General features: G+C 51.9%; 1 protein-coding gene across 2 annotated transcripts in view; it reads right to left on the minus strand.

Annotated features, from left to right (window-relative positions):
* The window catches only part of LOC144780849 (putative N-acetylated-alpha-linked acidic dipeptidase), a 327,400-nt gene that overhangs the window by 235,668 nt on the left and 76,385 nt on the right, over nucleotides 1–15,347 (minus strand). For both annotated transcript variants that reach the window (XM_078659345.1, XM_078659344.1), the window contains exon 3: nucleotides 12,658–12,783. In XM_078659345.1, coding sequence (XP_078515471.1) covers nucleotides 12,658–12,783 — 126 coding nt within the window. The remainder of the gene's footprint in view (nucleotides 1–12,657; nucleotides 12,784–15,347) is intronic.

The raw sequence follows: 15,347 nt of genomic DNA on the forward strand, positions 1-15,347 counted from the left end.
CAATGGTTGTTAGTGGCATAAGATAAATAAGCAGCAACTATGACTTGTATATAATATTGAAAAAGCTTCCACTTACAGCCCTGGTGACACCACGACGATGTTGCAGCTCCTGAGTTTAAAAAAGAGAAGGGAAATCCAGAGGGAAAGTGACTCTTAAAAGGATTCCCCCTCCCCTACAAGGCTCACCTGGCATGACGTCATGCCGTAACTTCTCCACTAGGGAAAAGTGAGCAGTGTGAGCTTGCGCACATCGATGTGCCTGCGGTCACTGCAGTCCAGAAAAAAATGGACCGCCTGTGTCAGGGCACAAAACAGAGCCCGATAGAGACCCGTTTCGAGGCCCCTTTGAAAAACTGCCAGTGCTCAGCACCGGCGAGACCCGGCCCACTTAAAGCCCTGCTTCTATGGCTCTGGGAACCAAAATAAAGTTCTTGATGACGATTATGATGAACACGTGTCGACCGAACATGAGAAGTTCAGAAGTGGTACCTGCGTATTTATGTGGCCGGCGGAGCAGGAAGCCGCTGGATTATTCATTTCCCCTCATACGTCAGGCTCTTTCAGGAAGGTTAGCACTAGCAGGCGCCTTGAGACGCTGCATCTTTGAAGGCTCCTGTGTGGAGTCACCAGTGGAGATGGCGGGACCCTGGTGTCACGTGCTTCAGCTGCTGCCAGTGGTCTTTCCTCTCCTGTGTGTGTGGGGGGCTGTGGCACCGGTCAGAATGTGCAACTCATCCCTGTGGGTTTCAAGTACACCACAAGCTCTGGGGTGTGAAGGGTCACTGTAGGAGAGTAGGGTCTGCTATCCTATGGTCACCCCAATTTTTGCTTTTTGCTTCACTGGTTTTCGACTTAATGCGGCTGTGGGCCTGCTAATCAGACCCACAGCCTGCTGCTCTCTCTCTAAATTAATATCCATGTACTATAGGTACATCACCAATTTGGTACTGGACACCTTATCAGCCCCTGTACAGTGCACTATAGGTGCTCAGGGCATATGTGCATCCAAGGCCTACCAGGGGCTGCAGCATATCTTTTGCCACCCCTGGCTGGTACTTAAATCGACACAACTGGCTGATCACTCAGCTGGGGAAAGGTGGTGTAATCACCCCTTGCTTAGATATAGTATACCTATATCTAAACCTATATCTGGACACATATATACCTATAAGTCACTCCTATGGCAGGCCTTAACAATCCTGGAGGCAGAGTGCTTGGTTTTATGTGAGATGGTGCTCTAGCATGAGCTGAGCCTGTCTGCAGCGTTCGGAACCATTTCCTTACTGCTGTCCCAGGATATTGCCATACCATATACTCTTAAGTGCATTATAATCCTCGCGGTTATTGCTTACTTTGGTTTGGCTTTATCAAAACATGTCGTGTTTGGTGTCATACACTTTGGAATACTACCCCCTCGCCAGTTCTGGCGACGGGGGTAGCATTCCACCCTTCTAGAGGGAGAAGACATGTTACTTTACTTAAAACGCGGTTAATCCTAACCAGAGCCTCAGCATCACAAAATGGATGCTGCTGCCACAGACACGAGTCTGACCACCTGCTGCTGACCGAAACCTGGCAGGGGAGGCTTGGTCGAAGAGTTTCCTGTCACAGGGAGGTGCTACACCACCCCAGACGGGAGATAGTGGATTGGAGCAGGGAGGGTTGAATGAAACTAGACACTGCCTGGGGCGCACAAGGTGTCCCAGGCAAAATCCAGTCAAACCGGTTCTGGGGCACTCCAGCCCCAGCTCTGGCGCGAAACTGGACACAGGGAAAGGGGTGTAACCACCCCCTTCCTGGGTCCCACCCATAGGAGGGACCAAGCAGGTAATCCAGCCCGTTGATTTGGAATAAAGGTAGGAGCTGTGCCAATGCACCTCAGATTATCCTGACTGAAACTTATGAAACGAAACTCTGGACCCTTCGACATCCTACTCGACGTAGAAGACTGAAGAATCTCCCTTGTGGTCAAGGAGTGACCACCCTGTGCAAACAGGCACCATCCAGCGCCCAACGGTTTGATTTGTTGCAGTTCCCTCCAGAACTCGAGCAACAGAGAACAACAAAACCAGCTTCCCTCTACTCCTAACAGCCCGATTCACAGTCCGAGCGAATCTGAGACCCGTGGAGGTGACGTGGAGCGTGGAGACGGCCATCTTGGAAAAACTACAAAGTGTTGACCGAGCCGCTCCCGAGGGTTCCTCGAAGCTGTGTATTGAGGTTTGAGAAGCCCCAGCCCTGAGCAGCTTTTGCACTGAAGATGTCCCCTCCACACTCACCGAGTGCTGCGTGGGTCCCTTTTGTATTTTCCTGCTCGACGCATTGGTCCGGTCGCTTGCCCGTTGGCTAGTGGCCCCAGTACCGACGAACCTTTGAATTTGCTCTGCTAGTCTGGGTGCTTCAGACTGGCCCTCGCTCCCCTGAAAAGGAGCAACCCCTCTGACCTTGCTGGTCCAAGAAAAAAGCAATCTTCCAATCCTGCGTGGGTTGCCTTTGCCAAGGCCTGTTGACTCCAATCCGGAAGCCGACACCGCCGACAGCGAGAGCCTTCGTGGGACAGCTCGTTATTTGACCCTGGTCATCCTCGATGCCCCCGAGTCCACGTGGCAGCGGAGACAATCTTCTCGACAACCACCTGATTGCGCCCGACATTGCCTGGTTCCTTCCTGGTTCCTTCCTGGTCACTGGCTAGTGACCCAGACTCTGTCCCCTCTGCTTTCAGGTACTATACATCTTCGATCCACCCTTGGATCCAACCGGACTCTTCTCTCCTGGCCGCCTGCAGCATCTTCATCTTCAGGCTCCATAGAACTGCACGACGAAACCCGACACACTTTGGCACCTATGCACCTGCTTCCTGTGGGTGAGGTAACTCGTGAACGCCGGTGCTCCTGTAGTGGTTTACACCTCTAGTGTCCTAGTTTAAAGTGTGGTAATTCTATTCCAGTCGGAAGACTCCTGAAACAGTAACTTTGTAACTTTTACGCACCATTGACTTTGCATTGGTGCATGCGTGTGCTTTTAGCGCTGCACCCGATTCCCGCGGGCTAATCCCGTCCTAACTGCTGTTAGTCCAGTGTAGCCCCAGCGATTCCCAAGGCCTAAAGCCTTACCACTGTTCGTAAAGTGATACTTATACCACTTTTTTGATATATGGTTTGAGTGGCCACCGGCCCTATCCATAAACTTGCAACTTTCACATGTTAAACTGTGCTTTTGTTTAAACGCTTGTGCTTCATTACTCATAAAGAGTACAGGGGATTATTCTGAGAATAAATACATATATTTTTATAATATATAACTTGTGTGGTGTCCTTTCATTTGATATTACAGGATTGCATATGGTAAAACAGCTGGCTTCACATGCCCTCTTGAGTTTAGCCTGAAGGCTGCTTAGTCCATGCTACCATTAGGATAGCTTGTCTTTTAAGGTTGACTTACAACCACCACCATAAGGGATTGTTTGGACTGATACAAGGTGCCCACAGAATTGTGGACATCATACATCAGGTCAACTTCTCATAGTCGCAGCACTAGTATTAGTGCAACGGGACACATCTCACAGTGCCGGTGACACTGGTCTTGTGACTCTTAGGGGGATATTCTCAAGAACATGCGATAATCATCGCCAAAATAGGTTAACACAATTTTTCTTATTGGCGTCTGTCCTCGGGAAAATAACTCAGTGTTAACGTTGTATTCACAACACAGTGGCAATATGCCATAGTATCCCGATAACACGGCAAATGTCCACGATAACATTTCTGGGACGGCGATAAAAATCAAAACCCAAATGTGAAAAAAGTAGCAATGGGCCAACCACAATGACAAAATCAGTGATAACCTGTGCCAGGCCTGCAATTCACACACGTCAGGCGGGAAAAATCACTATAAAAGCAGAAAAAAAACACAAACAAAAACAAAACTACTGTGAAGCACAATGAAGGTAGCCGGAGCAGGAACAGAGAACGACCAGAACACCACAAGCCCCCCCCCCCCCCGGAGGACCAGGCCAGGACCTCGGGGTCAGGGAAGGGCAAGGACAAGAAGAAGAAGAAGACGCAGTTCAGTCCACAGGAAAACAGGATCCTGATAACGGAGGTAATAGAATACCATCAACAACTGTTTGTCACCTCCAATGTGTCAATGGCGACAAAAAAGGGATTATGGCGGTTAATCGTGGCCAAGGTGAATGCAATCAGAGTGCTGAGGAGGACAATGGAAGAGGTCAAGAGATGCTGGAATGACGTGAACCGTAAAACCAAGCACAAACTCGCCAACAACCAGAAGGCAGCAATGAAGACTGGAGGTGGGAGTCCAGTGTCACAGGAGGAGCTGGATGAGAAGGAGGAAATGGTGTCCACCGTCATCAGTGGGGAGACGGTGGCAGGAGTTGGGGGACCTGACACTGCTCAACCTGACCGGACACAACAGCAACAGGGTGAGTATCGACCAGAGACTGGGGGGACGGGGGAGATGGGCACAGTGGCACAGATGCACAATTAAGCATAGCACAGTGCACACCCACAATGACTCTGGATCTTGTCCCTGATCCTCTTGGCACACTGCAGCACACATAGAAACTGCAGGTAGGCCCCCGTCGACTATGTGCCCGAGGGGGCCCTCCTACACATCACTAATCTCACAACAAACCCATGCACAGGTGCTGAACCCAGCAACGCTGCGGGTCTGTGACCCACACTGACAATGCAAGTGACACTGCATGATGATTAGCATGGCTGCAGTCCAATTATCATGACATGGTGCACGACACGACACTGAGGTGGCTGAGTGTGGACCACATCCGTATAGGAGCAGGTCACACTGACACATCCACAACCCGTGACGTCAACAAGACATCTGCGGACAAACCATGCCCAAGAGTCCCAAATCCCACAAAGAGCCCAATGTACCCAAGTCTGCAACATCTCAGCACTGTATAAGCACAGAAGTCAACGGTACACTGCCTGAAAGGGATAAGGGCCAGCAAAATCAGAGCTGCTGGGGCGACTCTCCCACAATGCAGCACACACACATAAGAAGCAGAGCACATCAACATTGACAACAATGTGGTACAAACTGCAACACATTCACAACAGAACAGAGGACACAACCGCTGCTGCTTGTGTGTAGGAATTGGCAAATCACATTTGGCGTAGCAGGGACATGTGAGATCATGATGTACAAGTACAAACACACATCTGTGATGTTGACGAAATGTCCACTGTCCCGTATCAAATAGGCAGCTCCTCCCAAACAGTCACAGTGTACATTGTCCTGCAATCTGTATGTAAACTTGTTCAATGTGTCAACATACAAGTGAACAAAATGTCAATCTGCATCTCCCCTTCACATTGCTGGGGGAGAATCAACACTTCCTGCAGAACAGACACAACAACTCTGCACTGATGACGAAGAGGACCTCCCCACCTTCGACACCAAAGCCCTCCAACAGCTCATGGACAGCATCGGCACCTCACCTCCAGGAGCAGGGCAGCCCAGCTGCATCCAGCAGCCCTCACCCCATGTCTCCCAGGACCCACAAGAGCAACACATGGCCTTCCAACGACGTGTGTTAGGGTGCCAGGAGAAGATGGCTGAACAGGAGCGTGTAGGGTTCGACCTCCTGGCAGCCAAACTAGATGCCATACGTGGGTGTCTAATTCCCATCAGGGACCACTTATTGTCCCTAACGGAAACCCACAGTCTGCTCCATGCTCTCCAACGATCCATGGATGACATCGCTGGTGTCATGATTCTGAGCCAAGAACAACTGTCTAGTCAGAGTAGCTTCAAAGTAGCTCCAGCGGTGTCATCCGGGAGATGGAACACATGCGAAGGACCATGGAGAACATGGAGCGGGTGTAGGCGGAAAGAATGGCTGCCACGGCTGCACACCAGCGAGAGGTAGCTGGGATCTACCATGCCCTGCAGATCCGCATAATGGCGTCTCTGCCACAAGGCCAGGCGCAGATGAATGCTGCTGCTGCTTCGACATCCACATCTCCACCCCTGAAGTGTCAGTGCCACACAGTGTGGGAGACAGAACACCACCACCCACACGTGAGGCACATGAAACATCAGAGGATGAAGATGCGGATGATTCTGCCTTGCTAGTAAGAAGGAAGAAGTAGCATTCATCTCTGCCATATGGCCTGTTTCTGCTTGGTTCTGACCTCTGAATCATCACCTTCCACTGTCCCCCGATGCACTCTGTGACACTCCCCTTGGACCTCAACATGGACGGCCATATTCAGTTTGGTCACCAATGACACAGCTATCAGACTGCAGACCGTACTCCTCTTCCGATGTACTTGTCATTCCCTGAAGGGCTCTGGCTGGCCCTCCACGGCCCAACAATGTAAAGGGGGGTTTGCTTGGCTCTGTACTGCTCCAGCTGCAACACTCCACTGAATGTGCATTAAACATTCTAATTCACACAGATGTGTCATGTCTATGATCATTCAAGTATGAAAGTATGGATGAATGTAGGGTCAGTGATTCCCCCTTACGTCCATGTTGCTCATGTTGTGGGACTTGGGTCACAGGGTGCAACATTGCAGATTGCGGTCCGGGTGGTGCCGACACTACAACGCAGACACACGCATTAGTTACTTTCTTGTCCAGCCCAGAATGGAACCACGCCCAGAGCCCCAGGGTCATTGTTCACACCCCTACGCCGGACTTCCATACGCCAGGACAGCCCACTCCACTTACGCTTACAGGGGGGGATGACAACGCTACATGTCCCAGGTCTTCCCTGTAGTGATCTGCTCATCACCGGTCTAGTTGTCAGCATGCTACAGCCACTCCCTGAGGGCTGGTTTACACCCACACAGGACATGTGGCCCTGCCAATAAGAAGGGCCAGACACACCTGCTCAAGGCCAAGGTGACATGAAGGCGTCCGCACCACGAGACTCAATCATAAAGGGCCCATGACTTGCGATGCACAGAGTTGGTGGCAGCCGGGGCACTTTGGCCGGCACGCGCCAACCGCCATGAGATGGTGACTTGCAGTGCACCGAGTTGGTGGCAGCCGAGGCACCTTGGCCGGCATGGGCCTACCGCCATGAGATGGTGACTTGCAGTGCACAGAGTTGGTAGCAGCCGAGGCACTTTGGCCAGCACTGGCCTAACGCCATGTGGCGATGACTTGCGGTGCACTGAGTGAGTGGCACCAGAGCTGAGTGGGTGTGCAGCCTGCGATGATGTGTAGGCCTCAATACGCCGTCCTGCCAATCCAGATTCGATTTGAATTGTGAGCCCTGCTGGACCACAGTGTACGCCAAAGGCAACAATCTGCACAGACATGACTCTGCGGCGCGGTACAGGAGGGTGCGCTGTGGGCCTGTGGCGTGGAATCCATCGATCGGCTGAGGAGGTTGCACCAGCACGTGGGGGCCCTCTTGGAGACACGCTGGTGGCGGCAGGTTAGCATTGAGGCCTGGGTGTGCAGGAGCAGGCAGTCATCGCTGGGCGGCAGACCGGTCTGGGGACCAGTGCTGAGGTGCAGCAGGTGCACAGGATCACGTAGGCACCACCGGTCACAGTGGCGCCCTCGTGGCTGGGTGGGTGGAGTGAAGGTGCAGGGGTATCCAGCTGATACAAACTGTGATGCTTATAGGAATGAGAAATCCTGCATCATGAGACTGTAACAGAAGTTCGGGTGACCATAACGTTCCTTTTCTTTCCTACAAATGTTACGACCACACGTCCTTCTGTTACGGTCTTTTGTGCAGGATTTGTCTTTCCTGTAAGCATTCCGGTTTATCCAAGTGCTATACACTATACCAGATTGTGTTTTTGACTATACAGACGCTTGACCATTGTCACCATTTGTCTAACAGGTTTCTGAATACTGACTTCCGGAGTATGGCATTGTATTGAAGAGTTCCCGCAGCATATGTAGTTACTTAGATCCACACATTGCCCTGATGAAGTTCACCGTTGGGCGTTGGCTGTGCTTTTCGTATTGTTTATTGGTGTATTTGTAATAAAGGACTGTTTTTGAACTACTGTTGACTACTGGACTTCATGACCGTGTGCACCCCCATTTCAGGTACTACAAGCTTGGATCTGGAGCACAGCGGCATCTGGCAACAGCTGGCGCAGGGGTTTGTTGTGCACAAACACTACGAATTGGAACTGTCGTGTGGTGTGGATACAGGGGCCCGCTGTTGCTATTGTGGACATGCATCCAAGACATGTGTGAGGAGGTTTGATAGGGCTGGCCGTGAGAGTCCTCCGACTCTGGCAGTTGTTGGTTGGGAGGTACCAGGGGCCAGCAGGTGCAGCACAGCCAGCAGCTTTGTCTGCCTAGGGATGTTGGTTGTCCGCTGTGTTGGTACTGTCAGGCTCTGGGTAAAGATGGTCAGGATGCAGAGGATGGTTGTCCTTTTGTGCCTGTAGTGGGCAATGACTTCCTCCGCCGTTGAGTCTCTGAAGCTGGTGTGTTTTAGGAACGTTCGCTGTCCTGTTCTGTGCTGCCAGGTGGCAGTCCGGGGGGTGGGGGGGGTTGTGGTCAGGGTGGCAAGTGGGTGATGGCGGTGGGTGTTGTGGGCCTCTTGGGTCTTCGAGCTGCATGATCAGTGTCTCTATGACATGTGTTGGTCTTCAGATGTGGCTCTGGGCGTGGCTTCCTTTCATACTGCAGGTTGTCGTCCTGCTTAACACCAGTACAAGGCAGGTGTTAAATCCCTGCTGCTAACGCGCCTTGTCACCTGTTTTTGGTTCGCTTCGCAGATCTGACTGGTTGTTGGGAATATCACGAAGTGGTGTTTTTGTGTGTTTTTGCACGGGAACAACTACTCTGCATATCATTAGCATTAGTTGTCACTCTCATCCGTGGCCATGTTTTTGGCGGAAGCTATCGCTGGAAAACTGGCGATATCGGCAGTTTGCACCAGCTTGGGGATGGGGCGATAATTCTTTTGACACTTTTGCTGCGCTAAAGTGCAGATAACTCGGTGATAAGTCCTTGAGAATATGCCCCTTAGTTCAGTACAGTTTGGTGAATTCAACTTCAGCGCTACAAACACTGGTTTGAAAACACAGGTGGACTGGGAGATTTATGCTGAAGCGGAGGCCATGGTTTTTAAAGTTAGACTTTTTTTGTTGATGCTTTGGTAACAATCTTAGGGACATGTGCCCTGCATGGCATCTTGTGGTGGCATCCTAAACCTTGTGCTGTGCTGAGTCTGGCTGCAAGGCAGGTCTGGGAGTTTGAAGGTACCAGCTCTGTGAGAGTTGGGCTTACATTCCGTGTCTTGAGTTAGAAGGGGAGTGGGGGTGACAGATTTGGGAAGTGTATTAGGTTCCCAACTCTGAGTTGTTGATTCATGAATCCATCGTGTCGATTCTTGTGCATAAACAGGATGGGGGTGGAGGGAGGTAGCTTGTCTCAAGGTGTGTTGTATGCTGTTACCAGCATTGGCTTGTGGGTGAGCATGGGTTTGGAGTACAACTGGGGGGAGAGCAGTACCCCCGTTACCACTGCTGAGAAGACTACTACTCTGTCACTGGAGGAAGCAGGGGGGCTGTGGCCCCGTGGCAATGAAAAGTGGGGAACAGTACTACCCTGTCACAAGACGCAACACGAGGAAGTGCAGAACCCAGTGTGGTGATCGGATGCCCACAGGTCCCAGGGACCGTGGTCTGGGGAGAGTCATCGCTGTCAAAAATAGGAAGTCTTTACAGGTGTGTGATACTGGAGGCAGAGTACATCAGCGTGAGTTGTAGTGTCTATTGTGTTATTATTTTCCCTGTGTGTGCTGTGGGACCAATTGTACAAGAGGTAGGATTTGTCATGTGTGTGGTACTGAGGCAGAGTACATCAGTGTGAGTTGTAGTGTCTATTGTGTTTTATTTCCCCAGCTTCTGTCTCAATGGGGTATATTTACTAGGATGGCGATAAATAAACGCAAAGCGCGCTTAGCGCTTATTTATTTATCACCCTCTATCGCTGGAATTTATCGCCCTGGTAATGCATTATTAACAATGTGTTACTCCAGGGCGATAATATTCCAGGTAAATGGGCCAACATCGCTGGAAAACCAGTGATGCTGCACTCAAAACGGAGATAGCCATGGTGATATGACCTGTGGTTGTATCACCATAATGCACCTCCCATGTTAGCTATGCCTCAGTCAGGAATATAACAGACGTTAAATTCCTGCGTTAAGGTACAGTTAAAGGGATTTAAAATATTGCTACCCCTCGTTGATGATACCACGAAGGTGGGGTACCGATATTTTCCCATGGTGTTTTGTCAGGCACGCCTCCTTTGCATCTTGTTGGACTTGGCCCTTCTGGCACGTTCACCCCTAGACTTTTTGCTTGTAATGGTGACCTGCTGATGGTGATTTTTGGGTCTCTGCGCACTTTCACTGTGGCGCAGTGTAAAGTGCGTGCGCTCCCTGAGTGCGTGTGTGAGATAGGGCTGCCCTCCCATAGGAATGCATGGGGAATGTATGTGTCCCTGGTAGTTCCTGATGCGTGGGGTGTACAGGCTCGAGTCTGGTATGTGCGGACTCGTGTGATTGAATGCTGCAAGATGATGTATGCGTCATGTATGTGTCTAGTGGGGAAGTGCCACTTCTAGACATGGCTATGTGTGTGCTGCGAAGGTGCTGGCGTGTGATTGGCTGGAGCTGGCTGGCATGCCAGGCTCCAGGAAGTCTGGATGGGTCTGCCCGGTGGTGAGTGTGAGATTAGCATGCTGATGGCTGGGGAGGAGTGCACCTGTGTCCTGAATGAGGCTGGGTTTTCCCCACACAATGCTGGCTCCGCCCCCTGTGGTGCGACTGATGACCCTAGTCCTGCCAGTGAATGAAAAGGGTGATTGAGCCCATCAAGAGTGCTCACCAACCGGCTGCAACTGGTTTCTCCCCTCACCCTGTGCCAGAACAAAGGATTTACAGTATAAAAATGGGGCTGTGTCCCCACAGAGGTTGTTCTCTTCCAGGATCCTGCCTGAGGGGGCTGCTGCTGCTGCTGGGCCAGAGGACCGCCACTTGGATTGTCTCCCTGCCTGAAGACCCAGTGAGCTGGCTCTTGGCCCAGCCTTGACCCCACCATCTTGCTGCATTTTCCAGGAGGACTTGTGCTGGACTTTTTGGCCTCTAAAGCGCCTGGAAGCGCTTTACCTGTGCTCATAGCGCCTGGGAGCGCTTTCATGTCCTTTTAGCGCTGGTAGCGCTGTAATTATGCCCCGAGCGCTTGTGAGCGCTTTATTTGCTGTTAGCGCCTGGGGGCGCTTTATCTTCTGAGGCCGGTGCCCACCCGGCATTGTCCGCCCCGATCGAGTGCCCACCTCGATCTATTCTTCCTTGTAAACGGAGCCGGTGCCCACCCGGCATTTGCTTCCTTTGTCCCCCTGCCGGGCCGCCGCGCTGCCTGCGATGACCCGGAAGTGGTTGTCAGGCCGGCCAATTGCCGAGTGGCCTGGCCGGAAGTCCCGCCCCCGCAGCCTGGGAAGAGGAGAGGACTCCCGGAGCCGAGGAGAAGCTTGCTGGTACCCCTGCGGGGCTCTCCCGAGGAAGAGAGCCCCGCCCGCTGCCAGTACCCGGCCCCAGAAGCCGCTGCCAGTACCCGGCCCCAGAAGTGGGACCGTGTGAGGAGGAGGCCGCCGCACCAGACGAAGCCAGAGGAGCCGGCTCGGGAAGCAGCAAGGGAGAGGAGTCCCCGCGCCAAGTCCCGGTGAGTGGGGCCACGTGGTGTTGGGTCTTCAAGGAGGGGGAGGCGTCGGGGTACATTCCCGGTGCCCACCCCCCCCCGCATCGCTGGCCTAAAGTGTTGGGGCGCTGGTGGTCGTGAGAGCCCGGGCAGAGTCCTTGAGCGGCCCGAGTGGCAGCGGGCCGCTCCAGCAGTGTCTCCGCCCCCCCCCAGGGCCCGAGGGCAAATCCTGGTTCGAGTCCCCCGAGTGGGACTCCAACGAGCAGGCCAGAGCAAAGTCAGAGCCACGGAGGATCTTAGGGGCATGTTTGCACTCCACCAAGCGGGCATTAGTTGGCTCGAGCCACGAGGCTCTGTTGTTGTTTAGAGCCACGAGGGCTCCAGGTGGCATTTCCTGGTTTTGTGAGCCCAGAGAGGCTCGTGGGGGCACTTTGGGTTTTGAGAGGCTCTTGAGTGCCCACATTGTTTTAAGAGCCCAGAGAGGTTTTTGAGGGCCACATTAATTTCTTAGAGCCCCCAAGGGGCTCAGGCGCATTATTGTTGGTTGAGCCAGAGAGGCTCAGGAGACAGTCAGTTGGGCAGAGCCTGCGAGGCTCCAGCGTTGGTCCCAGCCTTGTCTCACACAGCTGCCCAGCACTTTGTGGGCAGCTGCTACGTTTAGGTCCCTGTCACTAATCAAAACTCCAGCCTATAAAGATACTCCGAGCACAACAAAACCTTCACACCAGAGTGTAAATCTCAGGTTTCTTTCTCCCAAGCAGCTCTCTGGGACCACACAGTTACTACAGGTTCAAGAGGGAGAAGATAGAACAGGGAAGAAAAGACAGAGCAGCACATATAGAAGGCGCACATATAGAAGGCAGGTAGCACAGCGGAACAGACATAGTAAAGGAAATTCGAGGACACTTACACGTCGCCCCATATCCCAGCACCCCCGCACCACAGACAGACAGTGTCGCCATGACAGCAGCACACAGGTTACCTTGTCTCCTCTATATATCTTCCCATATCGCGCAATCGCCACAAGCCCCGTCAGATTCAGCGTCAGGTTCCGCGTCAGGTAATGGAAATCATCCACGTCGCCGTAGTTCACGTAAACCAGGTCACCCTAAAATGCAAGACAAAGGTCAAGGTGTGTCAGGTGAGATCTCTGAAGCCCTGAGATACAGTCACGACCCACCAGACCCAACACCTTCCCATACAAGAAGAAGGAACTGAAAGAGCAAAGCTTGAGGCAGGGCTCTAATCCCAGCTCTGAGAGGAGTGAGCTCTACAGGTGAGAGTAAAGACTGGACTCTGAGCTCTAATCCAGCTCTAAAAGGAGTGAACTCTACAGGTGAGAGTAAAGACTGGACTCTGAGCTCTAATCCCAGCTCTGAGAGGAGTATGCTCTACAGGTGAGAGTAAAGACCAGACTCTGAGCTCTAATCCCAGGTCTGAGAGGAGTGAGCTCTACAGGTGAGAGTAAAGACTGGACTCTGAGCTCTAATCCCATCTCTGAGAGGAGTGAGCTCTACTGGTGAGAGTAAAGACTGGACTCTGAGCTCTAATCCCAGGTCTGAGAGGAGTGAGCTCTAAGGGTGAGAGTAAAGACTGGACTCTGAGCTCTAATCCCAGCTCTGAGAGGAGTGAGCTCTACAGGTGAGAGTAAAGACTGGACTCTGAGCTCTAATCCCAGGTCTGAGAGGAGTGAGCTCTACAGGTGAGAGTAAAGACTGGACTCTGAGCTCTAATCCCAGCTCTGACAGGAGTGAGCTCTACAGGTGAGAGTAAAGACCAGACTCTGAGCTCTTATCCCAGCTCTGAGAGGAGTGAGCTCTACAGGTGAGAGTAAAGACTGGACTCTGAGCTCTAATCCCTGCTCTGAGAGGAGTGAGCTCTACTGGTGAGAGTAAAGACTGGACTCTGAGCTCTAATCCCAGCTCTGAGAGGAGTGAGCTCTACAGGTGAGAGTAAAGACTGGACTCTGGGCTCTAATCCCAGCTCTGAGAGGAGTGAGCTCTACAGGTGAGAGTAAAGACTGGACTCTGAGCTCTAATCCCAGCTCTGAGAGGAGTGAGCTCTACAGGTGAGAGTAAAGACTGGACTCTGAGCTCTAATCCCAGCTCTGAGAGGAGTGAGCTCTACAGGTGAGAGTAAAGACTGGACTCTGAGCTCTAATCCAGCTCTAAAAGGAGTGAACTGTACAGGTGAGAGTAAAGACAGGACTCTGAGCTCTAATCCCAGGTCTGAGAGGAGTGAACTCTACAGGTGAGAGTAAAGACCAGACTCTGAGCTCTAATCACAGCTCTGAGAGGAGTGAGCTCTACAGGTGAGAGTAAAGACCAGACTCTGAGCTCTAATCCCAGGTCTGAGAGGAGTGAACTCTACAGGTGAGAGTAAAGACTGGACTCTGAGCTCTAATCCCAGCTCGTACAGGAGTGAGCTCTACAGGTGAGAGTAAAGACTGGACTCTGAGCTCTAATCCCAGCTCGTACAGGAGTGAGCTCTACAGGTGAGAGTAAAGACTGGACTCTGAGCTCTAATCCCAGCTCTGAGAGGAGTGAGCTCTACTGGTGAGAGTAAAGACTGGACTCTGAGCTCTAATCCCAGCTCTGAGAGGAGTGAGCTCTACAGGTGAGAGTAAAGACTGGACTCTGAGCTCTAATCCCAGCTCTGAGAGGAGTGAGCTCAAAAGGTGAGAGTAAAGACTGGACTCTAAGCTCTGATCCCAGCTCCGAGAGGAGTGAGCTCTACAGGTGAGAGTAAAGACCAGACTCTGAGCTCTAATCCCAGGTCTGAGAGGAGTGAGCTCTACAGGTGAGAGTAAAGACTGGACTCTGAGCTCTAATCCCAGCTCCGAGAGGAGTGAGCTCTACAGGTGAGAGTAAAGACCAGACTCTGAGCTCTAATCCCAGGTCTGAGAGGAGTGAGCTCTACAGGTGAGAGTAAAGACTGGACTCTGAGCTCTAATCCCAGCTCTGAGAGGAGTGAGCTCTACAGGTGAGAGTAAAGTCTGCACTCTGAGCTCTAATCCCAGCTCTGAGAGGAGTGAGCTCTACAGGTGAGAGTAAAGACCAGACTCTGAGCTCTAATCCAGCTCTAAAAGGAGTGAACTCTACAGGTGAGAGTAAAGACCAGACTCTGAGCTCTAATCCCAGCTCTGAGAGGAGTGAGCTCTACAGGTGAGAGTTAAAACTGAACTCTGAGCTATAATCCCAGCTCTGAGAGGAGTGAGCTCTACAGGTGAGAGTAAAGACCAGACTCTGAGCTCTAATCCCAGCTCTGAGAGGAGTGAGCTCTACAGCTGAGAGTAAAGACTGCACTCTGAGCTCCAATCCAGCTCTGAAAGGAGTGAGCTCTACAGGTTAGAGTAAAGACCAGACTCTGAGCTGTAATCCGAGCTCTGAGAGGAGTGAGCTCTACAGGTGAGAGTAAAGACCAGGCTCTGAACTCTAATCCCAGCTCTGAGAGGAGTGAGCTCTACAGGTGAGAGTAAAGACTTGGCTTTTAGCTTTAATCCCAGCTCTGAGAGGAGTGAGCTCTACAGGTGAGAGTAAAGACTTGGCTCTTAGCTTTAATCCCAGCTCTGAGAGGAGTGAGCTCTACAGGTGAGAGTAAAGACTGGACTCAGAGCTTTAATCCCAGCTCTGAGAGGAGTGGGCTCTACAGGTGAGAGTAAAGACTAGACTC

Source organism: Lissotriton helveticus, chromosome 9, assembly GCF_964261635.1.
Source record: "Lissotriton helveticus chromosome 9, aLisHel1.1, whole genome shotgun sequence".
In the NCBI taxonomy this organism is placed as follows: Eukaryota; Metazoa; Chordata; class Amphibia; order Caudata; family Salamandridae; genus Lissotriton; species Lissotriton helveticus.